Genomic DNA, 24,459 nt, shown 5'->3' with positions numbered 1-24,459 from the left:
TCAAGCATTGGCGGCAAGTGGTCATTTGGCTGATTACTGCCGTATGTGGCAATGCTATGCCAGCATTTGAATGCATAATTGTTTTGGGATGGCTCTTTGGGCAGTTAGATAGGAAACTGTTCGAGGCATTCTGTATTCAAAATGCAGGGGACAAGTGAATAAGCACTCTTTTCACTAGCACATATCTGTAAACAGATCAGCTATCTTGGGGAAAGCTTAGGGAGTGAACATGATTTCTTTGATTGACAGCACGTCTATTTAAAGAATGTGTCTCTGCAACTGTGGTTGCCCATTGAGTGAAGTCTTCAGTGTGTAAAGATTGCTCAGTGTGATCTGTAAATGCCAATGGAAGGAAGCTTCAGGCCTGTTTGTTTTTTCTCGTCCATGGATCTCTTCTATGCTCAAATTAGTCATAGCCCAAAGGTACAGTGCTATGATTAGATGAAGTGAAAGCTTATTTCACTACCAGAGTCACAGAGAAAAGTACAGAAAATTATCCTACGAAGGGGCGTCTTTGTGAATATGGATGCGACGTAGAGGGGGTAGTGCTGTCAAGAGACAGCCAGAAAATCTAGACAGTGTGCTTCCTAAACACCTCAGCAATACGTCAAGCATTTGGAAGCAGTTAAGGTGGGAAACATTGATGCACAGAGCATATGCTGCAGGTAAAAAGTGTGCCTCGTCTCAATGTCAGGATGCAGACTTAAAATAAGTGACAGTGTCAGCAGCAAGAAGCACATAAGGATAGCACCCACCCATCCATACTACTGTGCACATCTCGCTCAACTGTAATTTGATCCTCCATCACCACAGAGTGTAGTTGTGATTTATTCTCGATGAAATGGGCAAGGCTTGCTTCTATCCGTGGTACTACCTCTGTGATGAAATTTGAATGCGGACAAGCCAGCCATATATAGCTGAAAGAGTTGTTTGTCCCTGCCCTCCATATTTACATAGTATTCAATAGAATAGAACACACATGCTGTTTTTCAGTGAGCATGACCTACACCAGAAAATTAGAAAAATTGAAGTGCAAAGTGAAGGCGCATGTTGTACTCAAATAGTTTGGGCAGATGGCAATGGCAATGCAGAATGTATTGCAGCGAGGCCATACCAAAAGGCACAGTGCTCGTTCATAGATGTACTCTGCATTTTCATGAAGCCTCACTACAACTTGACAGAAAGCAGCAAATAGCTCGCCACCGAGAATTGTTTCCAAAGCTTTGCGTTATACTGACATTTGCGCTGGGGTGCTTTTATAATGATTGTAAGGCATGCAGTTTGCATGCTTTATATGCTTGGGTAGCTTCCTTTCTTTTCTGAGGGTCATATTTCGTAGCGTAGGGCATATGCAGTGGTTGGCCATGGGTGTAAAAATGCAGTATTCTTTTTACACATGAGGTATTGAAGTGAAGAAAAAGATGTGAAGTTGGACAGGACATATAGTGCTTATAAGTGATGATTCTAATAATAGCTGGTGATTCAGGAGATAAACTTAGCACATACCAAATGGTGGTTAATTCCCTTGAGGTGTGGTGGAAGATCATGTTTAGCTATCGTCAGGAAACTCACTGCCATAGTGTAGGCACAGTTGGCCCAGGACATACATACTAATCAGAAACCTTCAAGAGGGGCCTATGTGGTAAAGCAGCACAGTAGACCCTTTTCGTAAATGGCATGATAGGTGTTCTGCAGCGCACCATGCCCTAAACATGGGGGTCAAGATATTGTTAATCTTGTCTGCATCACTGATTTAAATATGGTTTGCTTTGTATGGCGTGTTAGGGGTGTACACTAAGTTGCTTGGCGTGCATTTGACAACTCATGTTGTTAAACTCGCCTGTCATTCTAGTCATGGGCATTTTTGCCATATTTTTAGAGCACAGCGCTCTTGGGCGCCCGTTCCTGCATTGAGCATCGACATACCTTGGCGGCGTAATCAAGCAAACAAGTACATTGAAAGGATAAAGACTGAACGCAGAGCGTAGTGCAGGATGAAATACAGCAAGAGTGAGGAGGAAAGGGGAGGAGGCCATCTTGAAGCACTACCAGATGGTGTTCATGTCTGCGCATAGACGGCAGTGGCAACACAGGCCGTGTGGGGGAAAGAAATATAAGAACCAGAAAGCTCGCCTTCGCACATAGCGTTTGACACAAGCTTTTCCCAGTAAAGATTGCGGCTGCACAAGCTGCAGTGGCCAGTCTATATATCGTGCTGTGCGTCTTAGCTCTGCCAGTCGGCGCAGGGATTGATGCGATGCCTCAAAATATTGTGAAATGAAAAACATGTACAGCTGCATTTAAATTTTGCATTAGGGATCGTTGGATATTTTTGGTCATCCTAGTTTGTAAGAAAGCCAACTTGACACTTTTGAAAAGGGGTCTATTGTCCATTACAAGCTTCACCAAATTCCTTTGCTTTGTGATATGTGAGTGAATCTTGTTCCTAATTTATCGATTTGGTATTGAACATAGTGGCCATTCTCATTCGAGCCCACCAGAAATGTTTTAAAGCATTTTGTCTAAACCTCTGTTTTACGTGACCTGCAAATGGTGTATGTGAGTGTGTGTGCAAGGTCTATTCAACTTTACACTTACCTTTTGCCACGGAGTGGAAGGAATGCTTTGGTTTGATGTGTTGCCTTACTGAGACAATTCTTAATGAAGTGAGACTGTACACAGTCAATAGGCAATATCTCGACGAGGAACAGCCGTTTTAAGCAATAGAGTTTAGCGCATTTCTCTTATACAGTGCTTTACATCTACTCTCATCAACCTTGAACTGGCCCAGGGTCTCCAACAGCCCTTACAGAGACGTGAGAGTGTATCATAGTCATTTGTCTTGATGGGGCTTTTTTATTTTTGAAGTGGTTCAGTCAAGACAGTGCTATAGAACTGACTACCTGTTGCAACCTGTGCTGTTGCTTCAATCAGCTGCATGCAGCTATTCAGAGCTAGGTCAACTATTTTTTCAATACTTACATCGTCGACCAATAATGCAGACTCGACGAGGATTGTCAAAATATCCGAAATATCTGATTCGCCCGAAAATAAGGGACATTATACCACATGTGGCCAAAAGAAGGTACGCCATGCTCTTGGATTGTCACTTTCGGGGATACCTTCAATTTCGTGTGACTAGTGCGAGATCCATGATCGTTGACTTTTATTAATAAAGAGTTTACCTTTATTATCATTGTTGTTATTATTTTATTTTATTATTTATCTCACACTGCATTATGCATTTTTTGTCACTAGCTGCATTCTTTGAAGGCCTTTTATTTGTCTACTTACTTTGCATAAGTACCTACCAGTTCTGTGTTCATCTACATGGACACTCACTTGCTTCTTCAGGCAATTTTGCAGTATTTGCACTCACGGTGATGTGACGCTGATATGCTTAGTATGTTCCATCGAATTACAAAAGTAGTGGGGCTGAGACAGGGCCATCACGAGGCAACGCTTCCTTTGACCGCAGATATCGGCAGATGGGCTTTACTCGCGGTTTCAGCCTCGGAGAAGAAGTTGGATGGAGAGACGGCTACCAGCTTGGATTGCAGAGGGGAGCCCAAATTGCTACTGAGGTTCGTGCTCTTAAATTTTTCCGATCAAGGCTCATGTTGCATTGAGGTGGGTTGCGACAGCGAGATAGTATGAAATGTGTAAGCTTTGCCAAGGAAACCAGCTGGTCAATGGGGATGTGCCTTCATAGCTTTGTGCATGTAGTTAAGGCCTATATGCACATTGGGTATAGGGGTACTGTGCTGTGCTAGCAGGCAAGCAAAAGTGACTCGCTGTAGTGACTTAGCGGCTACGGCATTGCAACACTTGAGCTTGAGGCAACGGGTTCAATCCTGGCCGCGGCAACAGGGTTTCAACGGAAGCAAAATGCGAAAAGGCCCATGTACTTGGATATAATTTTGTATTGTGTAATAAGATTGTGTATTGACCTTGGAAAGCTTCAGCCTGGTACAAAGAGAATCTCTTTCTTGAATGCTTTTGTTGTGCACTATAAGCTTTCCTTTGCTTTTGCTTTATTTAGCTTGACATTGCTTTATTTAGCACTTGCAAAAAAAATTTTTTTAAACGATACTTTAGTGTACTTACATCACGCAGGTGTGCACATGGCTATGACGACTGCTGTAGCAACGGGCATAATTTAGTCCTGCTGATGTTCTTTAGCATTCAGTTCAATATCTGTGCAAGGGTGTTCCCACGTTTCAATGCCATCAGAATACGGAAGGGATTCGATAGCCCAGCTTCGCGCTCAGCAGTAGAATGCCATAGGCACCTGAGCCACTGGGACAGATAGCTTTCTTAAACAGCTCAGATGACACAGAAGTTTCTGCAATTTTGGTATTTGCCCACATTTGATAAAGCAACGAACGGAATTGCAACCTTGTTTTTTTAACCTTTTGTGTTGGTGTGCCTTCTTTCAGCTGGGATTTTATCAAGGTTTCGTACATGCATGGATAACAGTCTTGGAACGTGAAGAGATCGCAAAGCAGAGGTGTGTGCGATTCCGCTTGTACCATGTAAAAGAAGAGTCTAGAGATTGGAGTTCAAGATTTGTGAATGCTATTAGGATAATAGAGAATATGTGTCTGCTGATGGGAGATCGCAGCCCAGGGTTTATCAGAGTGACCAGATGATTTAGATCAGTGATTTGCGAGTTCTTCCCGCAATAGAAGAGAACAATAAGAGTCTATCACTTAATCAATCTGTCAGTCAACCAATCGATCAACCAATCAACTTTGTTCACTGAGGAGATTGTGCCCAAAGCTAGTCTAAATATGCCGTAAAGTATCTTTAGAACAGCCAAAAAATGGATGGTATGCATAATTTTTTAATGTGACGAGCGTTCTTAAGATACTTCACACACTTTCCAGGATACTTCTATGTTTATCGCTAACTGTTTTCCTGCCAACTTGGGTCACTGGTAGTCCATGGTCTAGTGGGTAGAGCATCGGACTGCTGTGCCAAGGGAACCGCGTTTGAAACCAAGTGTTGCACAAGCTTGGGTCGCTACCGCTCTTCGATGAACCTCTTTCACACCAACTTGGGTCTCTGGGTATATGCCACTGGGTATCTTCCGCTCTTCAATGACAAAAAAAAAAGAACTTTAAAATTTATTTGGCGCTGGGAGGAATCGGAACCGCATCACATATATGTTCAGGCAAACCTGCCTGGACATGTATTCAGATGTGCACCGTGTGTGGACTTCGCGACGGCAACGCTAGATGACCCAGCGTGTCCAGAAGGACGCACTAGGGAAGAGTCTGGCGGCATTTACGGGACTCGTACGAGACACATACGGGACATACAGATCATACGGGACACATTTTGGCGGCAGCAGTATGGTATGCCGCTACGCTGCTTCAATGCTAATTGCATCAACGTCGGCATTCATCGTTAGATAGGTTCTGCCGGAATACTTTGTATTAGAAATAATGTGTGTTAAAATTATGCTATTGTACATTCTTAGAATTATTGTGCTATTAGAATAACACCTAGTATTAGCAGTAACACCTTATGCATTTTGTCTTCATGCACACTTTGGTGCGAGGCTGTATTTGGTGAAAATGCTCAGAAGGAGAGGGTCAAATATGTTTGGCTTTTATCGTTGGTTGACTACAGCCCTATATGGTGACAGCTTTCCATTTGAACTTGTTTCCTATGAAAGCTATACATGTCTGAAAGAGCACGGCAATCACGCCTAGTTAAAAATTCAGTTCAGCAAAAGGACTCGTGAATGTGAAAACATGCACCAAATTGTCGTTTTTCCAATTCAAAAGCAATTTGGGACACTGCTAAAAGAGTGCACACAGGAATAAAATCATTGTAAATGATGAATTGCGGAAAATAATCTTTTGTTCAGGATTTTTTGTTCATTAGTGAAGTATTGTTTCTTTTTTCTTTTTTCTTTTTTTTGATGAGCTTCTGCCACTTTCAGGAAAATGGTGGCCCTGAAAGCACTTCTCGAAATGACGAAGAACTTTCCCCAGGTCAACATAGCAGACGAAGACATGTTTGAAAAACTTCACAAGATCCGAGCGAAGTTCAAGCAGGTAAGAAACTGTTGGATAAATTTTAAATGTCCTACGTCCTTCTTTCTTCCCCTGAATTTTTTGTACATTGCTAAGCGCAGCAGCATGCTGTTAGAGCGGAAATAATGAATCACTATGATTGTTGCAGCAGGTATTGCATTGCCGGAACCGCAGAGTAAGTTAGTAAGTTGCTGAGAATTTCTTTTCCAGCATTCCAAGTCTCAGAAAGTGCCGAGATGACAAAGACTCTAGGTTCTCAACTTTGGTAGTGTCAACAGCACTTCAACATTCAGAACAGCCATGAATAGCTCTGCATACTTTGATCAAACAGAACTTAATTTAAATGGAAGGAAGTCGAATTCCTTTTCTTTTCAACGCAGGTGCAATCTGCTGGATTTTAAGAATGGGTGCCATTGTGCTAAAGTCTGAAGGCATAAAATTCCTGGTTCATGAATTGTGTCCTAGCGTGGAACGTTCGGGGAATAACTGGGGGTGCAATTTTTTTGTGGCCTCACATAAGTGGGTACAGTGCAATCAAAATGTTCTGTACAGTACCGATACAGATTTGTCTAGGCCTTATGCGTATTAACATGCACAATTAAATCATTTCTTTCTTGAACAAATTTGCATCTAAAGTTGGAGAGGAGGGGGGGGGGGGGCATGTAGGGAAGACAAGGGAGTGACCTATATGCAGAGCTGACACACTCGTGGCTTGCATGGTGCTGTGTGTTGAACTGGTACAGTTTAAGCTTTAAGTATGACTTTCGGCCAAAGCTGGCTGTAGATTTGGTTTCTAGTCGGTTGTCTTGCCAAAACAATAAGGCACACCTAGATGTCCATGCAACCAGCCACTTGTGAAGATAGCGCTGTTGTGGGAGTGTATCAGATGCAGGAAATACCTAGAGAAGCTTGGCATTGCTCAAATAAAAGGCATCATTAATTTCTTGAGCAGGAAACAATCTCAAGGGGAAGAGAAGCCTCGGTATCTCTCGAAGATTCTGGCCAGACCTGACAAGCGTGACGCTTAAAGGGACACTAAAGCGAAACAATAAATCAGTTTAGACTAATGAAGCATTGTTTGAGAACCCTGCAGGCAGTCATTTAAAAAAAAATAGTTTGATTATTAGATGAGAAAATGAAGGTCCAAGTATCAGTATTTGAATTTCGCGCCGAAACCCCAGCGCCGGTACGTCTGCGTGACGTCAGGGATTCCAAAGTATGTTTTCGCATTTGGGCCGCGTTGACTGAATGAAGCTTCCTGAAACTTGCCATGCTTAATACTTGGTTTCTTAGAACACAATGTAGTCAATCTGTACCACTATATATAATTAGCAGACCCTAGAAGATGCCATCAAAATTTAAAATGTCGCAGCCCCCAGGTGCGGGAACATAAGTAGGTGTCGCCACCCGTATTTCATTCTTGCGCTTTTTCTGGCTCACCAAACGTCTTATTGTTGTAAGAGTGGTGTTTTTGGTGTTCTAGAACAGTAATTTACTGATGCAGAAAAAATCATTTTTCACTTTAGTGTCCCTTTAAGCATGGTTGGCAAACGACATGTGGCACAGGTCGCCAGTCGACAGTGGCCGGCAAGGCTCTATTTTGGCAAACACAAATCTGGCTAGCTCTCGAAAAGACTGGGATGACAGCGGCAGCTGCATTATTATTGGCACTGACTATGATGCTATGAGGCTTAGTATTTCGCAGCCAGACACGATGGTTTCAGCATTGGGGCGCCAAATTGTTGCGACCTTTTTCTAGGAAGATCTATTTCGTCCATTTTCTTGTTTCCGTTGTTACACATTGAAGGGCGTCAGAGTAATCTGTTTATTTAAATGTTGCAACATGTCAGTGCAACGAGACTTCCTGTATAAGTAAACACAATTCAGGGAATATCAATACTGGATAACAACACTAGAAATTTGTGACTTGCTTGCTTTGTATGAGAAACTTGCTTTTTTTTTTATTTCCTCTACTGTACTGTACAGTATAAGTTTCAGAGAAAGGGTGCTTGTGCATTCCTCAATCAGACCACTTTAACCCCTTTAGTGTCATGGCTGAGCTGGGGTCATCCATGCATTTCTGGTAAAAAACAGTCGAGGTCAAGCTCAACTTGTATACAGTACTTTTTATTTTCCAGCAGTGGACGAGCTGGTTCTGCCTCAATGCTTCATTGTGCTTCTGGTAGATGGCAGCACGCAAACCATGGGGCAGCGAAAGCAAAAGCGAGTATTATGGCGGAAGAAGTAAGACATGCTTCCGACGACGGGGGGAGGGGGGAGCTAAAAAATATTTCGGCCATTTTTCGTAAGAATGTGGGATAGTAGTATGTCACAGAAGGAGTTAACTGCCGGAGGGGGTCTTCGTAACAGCACAAACCTCTTCCGTTTGATGTCCTGCGCTGTGTGTCCTTCACTGTCCACCGTTGGGTTGTAGGTTGTGGCAATACTGAACATCAACACGCAAGAGAGCGAACTCCATCCCGAGGGAGAGCCATCGTCTCCACGGCCCGAGATGTCCTTCTGATGACCTTCAATCTCCGGGGTTCCCACAGAGGAAGTGGGTGGCGGCAGCCCCGAACCCGAGACCGCGGTGGCAGCGTCAACACCGTTGCCCCCAGCAGAGTCCGCACCTCCTGCTGCCACCGTCACGTCACCGCCTCCCAGTGCTCAAAGAGCGACACCGATTCCCATCAGGCCTCAGCGCCGGCGATTCTCGGCTCCGGCTTCGGCGGGTTCGACACAGCAGTGCTCTGTGCTGTGAGAGTTGCTCTCTGTTGGATGAATTCGCCGTCGCAACTTGGCCAGGGATGTGGCAGACCTTGGCCACTCCTTACAGATGGGATCAGAATTGAAGAACCAGCGCTAGGTTGTTGTGGCACATTTTAAGTGGTGGTGAGGGGGAGGGTAGGAGTGGACAGACTTAATGTGCACAACATCGGCAGTGACCTGCCGCAACACGGTGTGCCAAAGCTTAAAGGAATACCGCAGTGCACTGTAGCTGGCCTCGTACTCATGACTTCAGTCATCATGGGGATCCTTCTCGGGTGAGGGGTGCGCACTGGTAATGGGCACACAGTGGTAATAAAAGGGTGCATACTGGTTGACTTCAGCAGCAGAAGCGAAGGTGGTTACTGTGTGTATGCAGTTGTCAGTGTACATTTTGGCAACAACAGTCTCTGGGAAAACATGCTTGCAAATGCATCCTGAAAACAACGCACAACTGTTTGTGAGAAGGTAGTGTTTGGAGAAAGGCTTTTTCTTAATTTCAGGCTCTTGCCAAATGGTATAAGGGATTAAATGTACAAATCCAGGCCAGTTTTGGCAATATATGTCAGCACAGTTTGTTGGTAAGGTACAAAAGAGAGAAAGAAAGGGGCTTGAAGACCAATTTATTGTAGTTTTTTTAGAGTATTCATCTAATTAGGAGCATTATGCCATAAACAACAATTGGACAACATTTTATTTAACAGCCTCATTGCCAAGCAGGCAAATGGCTTCAGCCTAAACGAATACTCCTGTCACAAGAAAAACCTGACGTCACTGAGCCATGACAGAACTTGTGGTTGTGAACTGATTCTTGACGCATATTGGTACACAGGCGACACAGTCTAAATGTATAAAGACCGGCACTGCGCGCTGACCTGACCCAGGCTTTTCCCGTTCTTTTCCCACAGTTCTTTTATTGCGACTAGTTAGGGATTTCTGCAACATTGGCATATCGAAACCGCAACAACTGGAGCAAGTTGGTGCGGGCAGCCTTGCCCGCACTTTTCATTGTGCTCGAACCAGCTCATCTCCTTCTGCTGTTTCAGCCAACTGCTACTCACTGCCAAGCTGCGATCCCAAGGTTGACTGAAGTCCGACTATGGACCATGCTGTGCTCGGCGCTGAGTCATGATCCTGTTTAATGTAGCCAACTTTTTTAACAACGCTGTCTGTGCACTCTTAAGGTCGACGCTGGGCTGCAAGGAGAATACTGCCACTGAGCCAATGTTGCAGCACGGTTCCCAGCGCTTCGGTTCCCCCCTCCCGACATCAATGTACAACGTGTGCACATATGCACGCGCGTCTTTGTACGAGTCGCGGAGTTCTGGTGCCGAAACTGCGAAGACTGCCTTTCTTTTTTTTTCTTATATGCCCTATAGTACTCTGTGAGCTCAGTGTCACTGCCTCACACTTGCCTGGTGGGTTTTGGCATCCGAAGTAGCCACTTGCTAACATGTACGTACAAACATTTTACACTTCGTGTCACTGAACGACTTGAGAGTGTGTACGGACGAGGGTCTCCAGACTTGGTTCCCAATGAGTACAGGTCTGTGTGTCTGGGTTGATACGTGTTACCCACTTGTTGCTTAAGACCTCTCAAGTGTGGCTGAGCAAACAGTGGTATCGGCATGGCTTGAAATCATGTCTCGTGCTGGTTCGATGCAACAGTGATTATTTTGACTGTCTGAGTAAAATATTTTGGCATTGCCAGCTTTCAGGACTGCTGTTACATACTGCAGAAGGGCTGATTGACTGTCCCTATGCTGTGTGCGATTCTTTGTCAGTTGTTTCATGAGCAACACCAGGGTTTGGCGGCACAACTGGATGAACTATTTCAGCACTGTGGCCTCTTAGTCGCTGAAAGGTGGCTTATTTTTTATAAAAAAGGCTACTTTGTGTTCAGACATGAGCGACATGTGCCAGATTGTACCTGCTCACGCTTCTGAACACTAATGCATTGTTTAGTTATTTGTTTGAGCCTCAATATAACGAACATTGATATACCATATCTTGCGGTGCATAAGACGTCTCTTTTGTGTTCTATACAATTGCGCGAATTTTATGTGCATAAAGGGATGCGTGCTGGCACAACCAACATGTGCATTTATTATTATTGTTTTTCTTTTTGAGTGCTAGAAACCAGGCGTGGTAGCATTCAGAAAGTAATCAAATCGTGTACCGACAGTGGAACGACTGTTGGCACAGTTGTTGGCTTCTAGAGTTTGCTGCTTAGGCAGCACGGCGGCAGCAGTGAAGGTCACCAGTGATTCCAGGTCTTCGCGATTCCAGGTCTTTGTGATTCCAGGTCTTGATATAGTTCTTTGTTACAGTTTAGTTTTTCTTAAAGAAGAGGTTAAACCCATGAAACTGACGCAATAAATAACGAAAGGATGCCATAATTTTTCACATTTTCGTTATGGTAACCAAAATATACACATTCCAAAATCGCCACTTAGTTATCATCATCAGCTGGCTGTGCGTGTCCGTCCCAAGCACGCCATGCTGCAGAGGCAATGCCTGCAAAGTGCCTGAAATGTCATAAAATTTAATCATAAGCCAATGGTGGCTTCGCAGCAATGCTGCCGGCCAGTGTGGCTGAAGTTTTTGACACTGTCGGAGGATGAGGCCTTCGATCACTTCCAAGTGAAGGGCAATAAATATTAATTTATGGCGCCTAAGAAAAGTGTTACTTGAAAATTCTTTTTCTGCTAGAATTTGCAGCTAAAAAATTACGTTTACCCAAATTTACTACCCTGATATAAGTAAATTCGGCATTTTCGCGATGAGGGTGCATGTGTGCATTGTTTCATTACCCCGACCGAGCTAAAATAGGTTTTTCCTGTATACCGGTGCAATTTATGTGCCAATTTTTTCCTCGACACTCGCAAAATGGCGGAGTCAAGCGCAGCTTATACAAAGGTGCAATTTATCATTCGGGAAATATGGTAATTAAATTTGTGATTTAACAAACTTTTCTCATCTTGATATTGCCTTGACTGAAGACCATGCACCTGTTACTGCGGCTTAGCAGTGTAACTTTGCTTTGCACATAAGTCGGTCCCCTTCATAAGTTACCACTCTGCTGTGCAATGCAAGAGCTGCTTTGAAGCTGTGCTGCAGGTACTGCCCTGACACCCTGAGCTCTGAACAGTAAGAACAAGCATATTTATTGCGTGCTAATGCTAAAATGCAAGTGCTCCTGCACGGCCAAGCATGCTGTGGTTGCACAATCAGTGGCTCTGTAACTTCTGAAACATTCCGTAGATTTTTAAAAGAAATTTATTGCGCTAAGAGGGCACAATGCTTGCAATTCGTGGCTGCAGAATCATTCTTGCGGCCAAGCCATAGTGTTGCTATTCTTGGAACTTTCACCGCCTTGGCACCATTCCGCAGGAACACTCGACTAACCATGTTGTTGTGCCAGGTTTATGAAGGATTCAGCCTCGCACTACCATTTACTTGCCTCGCTGTTAATTCGTTCGCTGTCTTGGTCCTGCAGTAGTGTCAGGTTTAAATTCCGGGGCTAAGGTGAATATTCTTTGAACTTAGGGCACGGCAGATGCCTCGTGGCTACTTGGCTACCTGCAGGCAAGCGGAGTCAACATTTGCCTTTTTGAAATCCTGTTTGTGGCACACAGTTAAGTGCGCCCGGTCTTAATCGCTGTGGCTTGGATGTCATGAGTAGTTATAACACGCACAGCTGCAGCCTGCTTGCATCCAAGTCTCCGTCAGTGGGTTTTCCTACAGTTCAGCCATTGCACGCTTTACTTAATGCAAGATAGACCACTCAGAGCTAGCCCCAAGTTAGTCTGCCTAATCCTCCCGGGGACTGCAGGATGATGTCAAAGCTTGCGACACCTCACCTGGTACTTGAACACAAAAATAAATATATTGGACAAACAAGCAAGCTATGAAGATGGCAGACAGTCACAGTTTGGTCTCATGCTATAGAAGGGACCTCGGCACTATGTTCAAGGAACCTAGGGACAGCAGAACAGCCGTGAAGGCAACCAGTAGCGCCATGGGGCAATTGCACGTGCTCGGAATGTGGTGAGATCATTCTATAAAGCAAAAAGAACAAAGCTACGCTGCAGATTAATTCTGTTTGTGTGTTCGCTTGTTTCGAGTGTGCTATAGCGCGTAATCGGCAAAACATACAGAAAGCGGTCCCAAAGTGAATCACAGCAGTGGGAGCGTTTGATAAAACTATCAAAAAGGTGATTATAGGAGATGCTGAAAAATCGTGATATGCAAAATTATGCAGCATTCTTACAATGAGCACAAACAAATTAATTTATTATTGGAAGTGACACCAGAAGTAAACAGGGACAGTATAATGTGAAAAGGGCTGGAATACAGCAGTTCTTGATGTGGGTTATCAAACATGGACAGGTTCAGCAATTGTTTAATACTTGTTAAGCCTGCAACAGCCATAAGTGTCAGGTGGTAACACACTAAAAATTGTATGGCTGAGTATCAAATCATCTGCCTCACATCGTTTGCTTCCACTTGGATGCACAACAATAATATGAAAATTAGCAAATTACTAATGTGACCAGATTGGTCGGATGCCAGAATGGGGCGGCGGGGGTAAGAGTCCGAGATAGGGTCGAGATTCAACATTTATTCCAATTTTGTCTATGCGAAGGTAAACGTGAAGGTAAACCTGGACCTCTGGTTGCCTTACAAAGGCCTTTCGAAAGCTTTTACTATCCCATCATGCCCATGGTGGCTAAGCAATTGCAGTAGAATTTCTCTTCAGTAATTTTATGCAAAATCTTCATTCTGTTCCTGCCTGTCTTCTTGTCCGGCATTGACAACGTTGTGGGCTACCTTTGAAGGATACATCTTGTGCACTGTCGTGACTTGTCGAATGTTGATTCTTGGGCGCTACCTTTGAATTGTAAACCCTGTACACTGCTAAATGCTGCACAAGGATGAGCTTTGGTATCCGGCAGTGCAAGACTGCTTGCGTGCGTTACTGACCTGCCTCTGCTTTGAAGCAGTGTGCCGTTTTTTCTTTCTTTTTTTGACGAGTGCGTCATGCACCTTGTTCACGTGGCAGTTGCCGCTGCACTGTTTTTTATCTCTGCACTCTCTCTCTCTCTGATGATGTGCTCAATAGAGCTGGTTGTACTGTATTATTGTTCACACTCATTTAGTGCACTGTGGTGAAGGTGTGTACGTGTGGTCTTGTGGTGGTGATGTTCACTTCTTTAAGGAGGGCCGGGTTTTTCCAGAGGCAAGTGGGACCATTTTTACCTAGACAATGAGTTTGAGCTCACACGTATCTGGGTGTGATTTCTTGTGCGCTTTCATGGGTCTCGTCGAGGCATGAGACCTTAGGGGATCCAGTGGGCGTGTTTAAGGTCTTCCCACTAGAAGACGCATCTATCATTCAGAGGATTCTTGTAAACATGGCTTCTTTACATGAAGGTACAATTGGCAATGATTGTAGGTAATTAAATTTTAGTTTACTATCTGTCAGTAGCCTGGGTGGGGTCTGCATGGCAAGATGACAGACGGGTGCCTGGTTCACCCATACCTCCGCAGCTTGCTCATAGAGTTCCCAAAATGCTACCTCCTTGCCTGCTTGTCATACTGGGGTAAAGATATGATTTTAAGTTAAACAGACAGGTAATACACTTATCAAATTTCGCAGCAGTGTGCCAAGTTAGTGCATAATGCACATAGGAGAAAATTGCGAAAAACTGACAAAGAAATGTGGAAAAAAAGTTGGCAGGCAGATGAACAGAAAGCTTCCTGAGGGCATTTCACGGTGTGTAAAATGGAGATCTTCAGTATATTAGAATTCTATGCAAGGCACAGTTAAGACTTTGATTTTAAATTAGGAATCCTATGATGGAAGCAGTAATCCTTATGCAGTTTGGCTGTTTGAGTTTCTGTTTCCGTATTGCAAATTAATGTTTTGTTTGTGAGCTTTTGGGCAGGGTCTAAAACTTTCAATTTATTTGTCAAGCGAACTGTGTTACATGCGCCTTGTCCCATTAAAGATAGGTTCACACATCTTAAACTTTATCTCGCTTGATTTGCTTCACTATGGCAAGAATGTACGAGAACAGTACTGTGGTACCCTTTCCAAATGGTTCCCACTTGCCTCCGGCAAAACCAGAGCCTTCGTGTCTTTGTGTTTCTTGGTGGACGTGTTCTTGGCTCTTCCTTTGTGCCCCTTTTGGTGCAAAACGCCGTGACGATGATAAATCCTGTGAACACTGCGCCATGCCGGAAGCAGTAGGTGAAACAGTGTTTTAAACTTCACTGCCACATTCCAAATCAGTTTGTGGCGTCTGTAATGCCAGTACAAAAGCATGCACATATTACAACTGTTGCACAAGCTGCAATAGTTCCAACTGCTCCAATAAGAAGTTGTTGACTTTTGCTGCCATATGTGTGTGCAGCAAGTGGTTGAAGCTGTTCATTGAAATATTGCTCTCGCTGCTCATTGCTAGGGGAACAGTGCCATGAATAGCCATAAGTTAATATTGAAAATTTGTTTTTTTGAGGTTGTCCATTCTTATTCATTTAGTCTCACAGATAGTTTTATTTGAAGAAGTACTGACATGATAACATTTCCTGCTCGTCATTTTCCGTCGGTTTGTTGCGTTAAATGAAAGTACAAATCCTCTCATCTCAAGAAAAATACTCTAGAAACGCACTGAGGAGGAGAGTGCAGCTACAAGAAAGGCTTGCAGCGCTCTTCTATTGCATATTTTGTGAGAAATGTCATAACTAGCCTTATTGTTACATGATGCTAGTAGATATTGCCCTTTGTCATGACTTCATAGTAATGTAGATAATGCCTGGGCTGTCATTTTGAGGCCAGTATTGGTGCCGAACTAAAGTATCTCATAAGTATTTGCCGACCTTTATGCTCCCTAAGTGTCATGCTTTATAGTATGAGAAGCATGTGGTTGCATCATCAGAAATATGTCAGTACACCTTTAAATGCAGATTTGGAATTTTAATGAGAGGCGAAACAAAAGTGCTGCTTTCATTTTTTGTTTAGTAGTATTTTACAAGTGCTACTGCCCAGAAACCTACTTTTACAGCTGTTATGGCTTGTGCGCTTGCATGGTATATCTAGCCAATTAGTTTGTGCATGCAATAAGAATTGCAGAGTGCTGGTCATTCTCTTGGAGCATTGAACTTTAATGTGAACTTGAATATGTGGGTGCCAGAAAAATAATGCAGTTCTGTGCAGTAATGTTAATTTGGTAGCTGTTCCGAAACACGAGCCAACGCCTCGTGTGCAGTTGGGTAGGAATTGTGGCTTGGCATCGCATGTAAAGCATGGCATTAGGCAGAATTCAGTTTCTTTTACATGTGTCTATGGTACACAAGTCCTTCAGCACCTTTTTCTTTTCTTTTTCCACTTTCTTTTTTTGCCAATCGTTTATTTAGTGCTTTTGGAAAGCTAGTCATACAGCAGCCATTTATTCTTCGAAAGCTTGTTCGCATCCAAGCTCTAAATATGTTGAGAGGTTATTCCTGCAGTTTTTTTTTTGTAAGGACAATTAGTAACCTTGTGTTTAAAACTGATCCAAATTGTCCCCAATTGTTAGCTGTCCATTTTTCCTTAGTCATTAGAAGTTTGGTACCTAAATATAGGGAAGTAAATATTCCTGCTGTAAATGTATGCATCTGCGTTTGACTATTTATTATTTGATTTGATGGTTACTATTCATATTTGATTTGCATTGGAAAAAAGCTGATATTCACCCACCTGTACTTATTTCTTACTCTGAACGAAACTGAAAGGTACTGCATCTGAGCACGATGTCAAACAAAACAATTGGCAAGAAGCTAGCTCTGTACAGATTTTGAGCATGGATAATGCAACATCTTAGCCACAAGAGCCATTTGCACCTGTTTCGTTATATTAACACAACATTTGCTCTGTCTTAAAACCAAAGAGTAGAGTTCACAACCGTACAGCACTAGAAAAAAAGACACATTCAAAGGACGTAACGCAAGCGCTGTTTAAATGTGTCATGTCCATGCTGTGCATACCTATTATTATTATTATTATTATTATTATTATTATTATTATTATTATTATTATTATTATTATTATTACTAAATTTTGTGCCCTCTAAGCCATCATTTACGGGCAATGCTGAATGTCAATTATACTAAACCTATTTCAATTTGAATACAAAAGTTCAGGTGTTGCAACAAAACCCGTGTTTTGTAGCTGAGAGTGGCATGATTCGAAATCGGCACTTGATTAAGTTAAAGCGTTTAGTTGATCTTAAGGTTAGTGTGCATGATCTGTCAGCCCATTGCTGGCACTCGCCGTGGGTGGTCCACTGAACTCCATCGAGGCAGTGTCTGAGACATTAATATACAGCTCACTAAGAAAGGGGCATGCTTGGTTAAATGTCCTCATGAAAGATTGAAGTGTGTATTATGGCATGAACATAACTAGACCACTGGCTAAGCCAGCATATGGTGCTGTTGGGCACGTGGGATGTTTCTTCTTGTCAGATCAGCTGCCAATCTCAACATTGTTGAATGAGCTTTATGTTTGAGTCTGTTTCGTTGCCTTAACCAAAGAACTGTAAAACCATTGCAAAGATGTGCTTTCTTTCATACTATTAATAGCCAATGGTTATCAATGATGTCTCATGAGTGACGATGCTGGTGTTGCATGTTTGTTAAAGATTAGGACTTCCTGCTCCTTGTGGTGAATGTTAACATTTGTGCTGCAAGACCAAACTGCATGACTTGCATTTGATAGCAATTAGATCGATTACAGCGCAGCAGTTCGAGTTCATAGAGAGTACAATGCATGGCTCCTGAAATGCTTTAATGCCTGCATTGTAGTTGCACCATTTCTTTCGAGGTGCACTCTTGGCTATAGGGCTTTTTGAGACGAGTGTTGTTTGAATCCCCGATTGCATTTTTGTGCGTGGGCCCCAACAACCTGTACATTTCCAAGCCACACTGTTCTAGCCACAGGATAGCTTTCTTTTTTCTCACACAAAATAAGGGAATACGAGTACATTCTTCTACAGTATTTCAAAAAGGCAGAAGAGGATGTGATAAAAATGTTTCTGCTTGCTCAAATTCAGCCTTTTGCCTCACCTTACGTATGTTTGTGGCTAGTGAATATCTTCAGTTCATCCATGACATAGACGTCCCCATATATTGCTATAGAACTGTTGTTGCTGTTGCTATAGTGTGTGTAGCTCTAAAGTGTCCAGAACGGGCTTTGCTACACTTTTCTCTCTGAGCCTCTAGGTTGATTTGTACTTCGTGAGTAGTCTTACAGTACTCTTAAAGCTTATTCATTCATTCCAATCTGCGATGTACAATTTATGCTTTTGCAAAAACTTCGGTTGCATGTATTGGTCTGAGGGAGCACTAGCCAAAATCTTTGATGTGAGATATGTTTATAGGCGACTCTGCCAAGGCTGGTGTCTGTATGTTTCAGTGTCACTTTGTCCCACATTACATGCCATCGGCATCCTAGGCAGTTCTCTACAGCCCTCCTACGTGGTCATGATGCATTCACTTGAACAGGTTAAGTTCCCAGCTCTGAACGGTGCAAACCAAAGATGAGTGAGAAAGTGACATGATGCTAAGACTGCACAGTTATTGTGTTGTTTTGCATATCTGTCTTTGATGCTATTCGCAGTGTCGATGTACAGCCTACCCTGGAAAACTTCGGGTTACATCATCTTCATGTCATTCTATATTTCTTAACTGCGAACGTGAGAAATGTAACCAGGTTTGCTTGCGTAGCTGCAGCCTTGTTTGGGTGCAGGGTTCTGTCATTGCATACAAATTTACAGTTGAAGCACCATGATTTTAAGCACTCACTCCATGATGCATTTTTTGCCTCTGCAGGTGAGGTGTGAACTGACTGGTTTTTGTCACAAGAGTTAGGGGTAGCAAAGCCCAGTTCTGGATGCACGAATGTCATGGCCAAGTCCGAGCTGGTCCGCAAATGATCTGGAGTGTCAAAAGCATGCCACGATGAGGTTTTTGCGTACTGTTCTCTGCACAGATCGGTGTATGACAATGCCTCAAAGTGTAGCCTGTAAAAAAAAAGTCATACAAAACGCGGTCGTGTAGTTCATCGCGTCTTGTATGGCGATCGTTGGCAGCTCTTTATATACGCTCCGTTTTAAGACGGCATACTCCAAACCATTTCTATACTAACAGGTTTTGTCACAACAGCCAAAGGAACGTGGATACTGCAATGTATATGTGGCATACATGTTGACTTTTACAATGTAAGGCATCTCACATTTACAAGTTGTCTGCTGTTAAATAATTGTGTGCTCATGCAACTCTAGCATATTATTTATTTTTCATCTTTTGACTTGTGCTGGTATCCTGTTGTGTGGTGTATTCACCATATTGCAATGTTTTGTTTTTGTTGGCACTGTTAAATATGACAACTGGGCACTGGAACTTGCAGATGCCTAGCAGCAATGTAAATGTTACATTCTGTTCAACATTGCAAGAAGCTTTCCATTCTGTGGAAATCTGGGGCCACAGAATTATTTTTTCAGGACTCTGACTTTTTGCTTTGTATTAATATATGCAAGTGCAACTGCATGAAAGCACAATTTTCTGTAAGCTGGAATATGTGCTTTTGCAGCAATACCACTTTCGGAAAGCTGTGTAAATTTGTAGCAATTATTGACTCGCCTTGAAGAATACATTGTTTAGTCCATGTTTGAATTATTTTGTCACATTCTTTCATGGAAATGCCTCTCAAGCAACACAAATATCACTTGTTCAGTTTCCTAAAGACAGTAATTGCTGTTTGTGTTTGATAAAGATTATTAGGACGTGAAACGGTATGTGTTAATAGACCTTCGTGAAGTTGCCGTCACATTATTGAAGTACCATTCCACCAAAATGTTCCGATATATGATCTGATGAAAAGTGGTTTTGTGCTTTGAGACAGTTATAATGGTGGGGATTATTTTTGACCGTAATCTCCCTAGTGCTGTATCTAAGGTTGAACGTTGTGTTCACATCAAGACATTGCTGCTAGACATTTTGCACTTACAAGCCTATCATGCACCAGGGCACTATTTATGGTCCTTTGCTTTCAGTGATGTTTATGTGCAAAAATATTTTGTTGTACTATGGCAGTTTCAATTGTAAAACGAAAAAAATTCTAGAAGGCATACTCATTTGTGTAATAAAATTATTTCAAGATTGCCACAATCCAGGAGTATGGCTCACTTTCTTTGAAGGGACGGAACTAGTTAAATGTGCTCCAAAGTGTCACTTGTACTGAGAACAGAACTATTGTGAGCATCAAGATGATGCAATTCTCCGCCACTGTGAAAATACATTAGTTCCTCTGTGGAGTCCCGAGCACTCTAGGAACAAGCTACACAGCAATGCTTAAACAAAAGGCCATTTATTACACCTTCTCTTCAGTAAGCCAGCTAGCCGGTACACGAAATGGGATACGCTGATGAATCGAGGAAATTCAACTCGCAGTGCAAGGGTATCGTGCGAATATGTTAGCCCTTGCGAGAACACCTAATTCGTTACAGTGTGGCGAACGTCGACGCGTTCTAACGAACATGTTCGTCCATTCCGGTGTCCCACTCCGAAGCCTTCCTGCGAAGCGTGCCGGTGAGCGCTGCCGACCCGAGCCCGAAGAGGAAGGAAACAAGATCCTTTTATCCGAGCCATCAGGTGGCGCTAGTTCAGAAACGCTCGCGCTATCTCTCGTCATTCTTCGCAACTAACATCGACTCGTTATGCAAAATAGAAGTGAGGCGTGTAGACAGGACACAAGAGTAGAGAAGTGGACAACACGAACGCCGACTATCTATCTACCTCACTTCTATTTTGCATAATGAATCCTTACCAACTAGCTCAGCTTTCTGTCGTTCTAACATCGACTTCCGCGAGCCGCAAGGAGACGCGGAGCCGTACGGGGAAAACAACGCCAGGGTACGTGAGATGGTTGAGCGAACCCACACCTTTGATGTAACATGTTTGCTCCACAAATGGGTAATTTGTCGATTGCTGATAAACAATCGAATTTACGTTGTAGCGCAAGATGGAGGGAAAATGCGACTTGCGCTACATCCCACTGCTCCGCTATGTCGGTGAGCCTTTTTGTCGTAATATTAAGAGGGGTAGGGATAGTGTTGAGCATTGAGCAGCACGTGACGGAGCCTGAGCAAAAAAAAAAAACATTTTGAACAGCTATAACGAAGCTGTACGAAGTAAAGATAGTAGTTTAATCGGTCGTATAAAGGTAGACATAATGACGAAATTAACAAACATGGTGTCACGCGCGCACAAGAACACATCTCACTCGATGACCGCGGTAACTCGCTGCCAAAACGCTGGAGTGAGGAAGCGCGGCAGCAGCAGCGAGCGAACTTGCGTTCGCGCTGCGTCTCGCATCAGCGCGAACTAAGCCGTGAAAACACAGCGCGCAGCGGACTGTGACCCTGTCGCAGATGGCTTTCAAGATAACAGCGGCCCGGGTGGGGGCGCGCGTCCTCCCGTGCCGCCCGGAGTGGAACCCGCCCCCTGGAACGTTGCGCGCGGCGGAAGAAGCGCGCTTTCTTCCCGCTTCTCTCCCTTTCGCGCGCTTTCACTCGCGCATACGGCGCGCGAGGGCAATTTTATCACCCTTCGACATTATACGGAACCTGGCTACGCAACTCCGACGACAGAAATTGGCTTGGAGTGTCCGTATAATTGCTATAGCTATAAAGAAGAATTGTATTCGAAAGTCGGGGACGAAAGATACGGTTTCATGCCGTGCCGACGATATCTTCACATCGGCTGTACGAAGCGAAACGAGCCACGCTTTCGCGTCCGCTCCGGTGGGACGTCGCTCTCGTGAAGAGCGCCGGCAGCGGAGAGCCGAATGCTTCGCCTGCCTCACTTCAACGCGTCTCCGGAACTCGAGATTACGCAACCCCCGGCACTAAACGCGCAGAAAAACGGCGCACGATGTCGCGCCTTAGCTTGCCCTGCCTTTGTACGCGCAAAAAAAATTACCTGTAAAGCAGCGCGCGCTGACAGCGATGCGCAGCCGCGCATGAAAGAGAGGCGCCAACCTGCACCACCCCACTCTCTTCCTCCGCCCTCGCGCGTGCTTGATCGCGTTGCGAGCTCCGCTTCTTTCCGTTGTCGTGGATTAGTTCGAACATCGGACAAAAAGCGAGCGACACGCTTTCCGGCAAGTTATAGGGAAACCAGCAGCACAGACTTACGAAATGATCAGTTGCGAAAATGTGCCCTTCTATATATCGGTAATCGAAGTACACGATTCATTCTATTGTCCTGTCTTGCAGAATGAATCAACCAAAAAAAAAATATTGAATAATAATTTTCCAATAATAACGTAAATATGTAAAGCCCAAGTTTACATCTGAATCACTCATTTCACTTCTTCGAGCATTTCAGCTCAAATGGTTGAACTGTGCTATCTGCCAAGGAGTATTTCCTTTTAATTGTGTTAATATAAAAGAAAAAGGCGACCTGGAATAATACGTTGCGTGTGGCCCGAGAATTTTTCACCGCAACGGTATACTCGTACGGCGGTGCGGGTTGGGTTAATTTCGTAGGGCTGATGGTTTTCGTTTTTTTTTCGGTTTCGTCTCCAGTCGAAATTAAGCGGGCCTTAATTTCAGCTTCGCTCGCGAATGGCAACTTCCGCGGATGAATCCACCACTGCCACAGTCGGTTTCCAGAAACGGATTGTTTGATTAGGAACATGTGCGGTTTGTTCCCACGCGGGGAACGCGGGCTGTTTCCATAGGCGGAATTCCTGCTCTTGTGCAGGCACACAGTTTCACAAGGCTGACTAAAAAAATGCGCTTGAATGTAAGACAGCAGCATCATTTCCGGGCTTTCCATCTCACGGGCATATGCATCTGTGTTGCTGCTCTTCTCCAACATTCACATGTCCGTCCGTCCGTCCGTCCGTCTGTCTGTCTTAGTTTTGTCCTAAAAATTACCAGCCGAAAGACACTTCGTTTAGGCCGCGTGGAAAAATAAATTTTCATTAAATAAGCTGTACCAATTCTTCTAGTTAAATAGCGTGGTTTTGCGTGAGAAAACCACGATGTGATTATGAGTCACGCCGTAGTGGGGGACTCCGGATTAATTTTTACTGCCGGGGGTTGTTTAACGTGACCTAAATCTAAGTGCACGCATGTTTTTGCATTTCGCCCTCATCGAAACGCGGCTGCCGTGGCCGGGATTTGATCGCGCGACCTAGTGCTTAGTAGTACAACGCCTACGACACCACGGCGGGTGCCAATTCTTCTAGATTCAATTACCTTCTGTACAAATTTTTAAATATAATTGTGCGCAGGATCCTTGCCCTGAGCACTTGCTATTGAGTTGCGATTCCTGGTGAAAAAAAAAGCTAAAATTTACAAAGGATTTTCAAATAATTACAACTAGTCGCGGTTGCAGTTATTGCCTATGAGTAATGTTTATTATAAGGGGAAAACTGGGAGGTTCGCGAACTTTTTTGGAGTCTACGTCATGAGTAACTTGCCTGGATTGTTTCAAATAAGTGTGCTGCAACAAGACAAATTACGTGTGCAATTATAGTTTAAATGCATTACCAATTTAGTCCATTCCTTTGCAGCTTCTACTTATATACAAACACGGGTTCACATGGCCGGTAGATCCGCCACAGAGTTTTTCGCGGTCATTAACCCCTAGCAGTGGGAGACCGCCATACTCAGCTCCAACCCAGACCGCCAGGTCATTCGACTGGCTGAGGAGGTGGTGGCCAGAGCCCAGGGGGCTCCTGACCACCTACAACGCGGTGCCATCGCTCCTGCGCTTGATTCATAATAAAATTTTTCACTTCGCACGGCGTCATGGAGTGCGACCTGGACACGGGGATGACTCACTGTCTAACGCAACGTTTTGCGAGTGGTGAACAAAGCGTCGCGAGCAGCGGTGTTTCTACTGACAATTAATAGACATGGCGATTCGTGTTCAATGTTTCAGCACCTCTGATGAACAAGGAATCAATCAATCAATCAATCACCCACACACCGCGACCGCGAAGGCCTCGGGTACCGTCTATCTCGCGAGATGCCGGTTTTTGTTTTTTCTTTTTAAATGCAATTTGTCATGCAAATGTTCTCCGTTTTTTCCTCCTCAATCCGGGTTGTTGCGACTGGGGGTCCGAAGATGTGGAGTATACTTTGATCGTGGGGAACGTGGGTCTGGGCTCGATATGCAGGACGTTTTTACAAACAAGTTTATATAACATATTTACAAGAGAATTTGAAGTAGTGCAAAAAGAGTTTATGAAGAACTTGTAGCAGCCGATGACTACCCGTCCGTCGCTCTTTTTATCCCCTGCGTGGTCATTGTTCAGTCGCCTTCCCCAATCCAGCGTCAGGAGACCGATGGCCTCAGGTCCTACCGATCCGAAGGTTCGTTGCCCTTTCCCTCCGAAGGGACCTTTGTCGGAAACACACGCACATCACTGGGTACGAACAGGAGATGGGAGATAGCACACTGACCGCATCTCCGCCGTGGACGTGCCTATTTGGGCGGCTGACAGGCGAAGGAACGTATCTTTGCTAATTGCCCAAACCTCTCCTGAACGGGGCACTCCCGTGGTGGCCATACAACATCCCATTTGAGA

At 43.9% G+C, this 24,459-nt stretch overlaps 1 protein-coding gene across 3 annotated transcripts in view; it reads left to right on the top strand.

The window, feature by feature from the left end:
• LOC142564676 (protein LTO1 homolog) overlaps positions 1-20,026 on the top strand; it is a 29,636-nt gene extending 9,610 nt beyond the window's left edge. For all 3 annotated transcript variants that reach the window (XM_075675794.1, XM_075675792.1, XM_075675793.1), the window contains 4 exons: positions 3,479-3,584; positions 4,440-4,510; positions 5,954-6,068; positions 8,482-20,026. In XM_075675794.1, coding sequence (XP_075531909.1) covers positions 3,479-3,584; positions 4,440-4,510; positions 5,954-6,068; positions 8,482-8,571 — 382 coding nt within the window. In that variant the 3' untranslated portion in view covers positions 8,572-20,026. The remainder of the gene's footprint in view (positions 1-3,478; positions 3,585-4,439; positions 4,511-5,953; positions 6,069-8,481) is intronic.
• Positions 20,027-24,459: the final 4,433 nt, after the last annotated feature.

Source organism: Dermacentor variabilis, chromosome 11 (assembly GCF_050947875.1).
Source record: "Dermacentor variabilis isolate Ectoservices chromosome 11, ASM5094787v1, whole genome shotgun sequence".
NCBI lineage: Eukaryota > Metazoa > Arthropoda > Arachnida > Ixodida > Ixodidae > Dermacentor > Dermacentor variabilis.
This window is presented reverse-complemented; position numbering and strand designations above follow the sequence as displayed.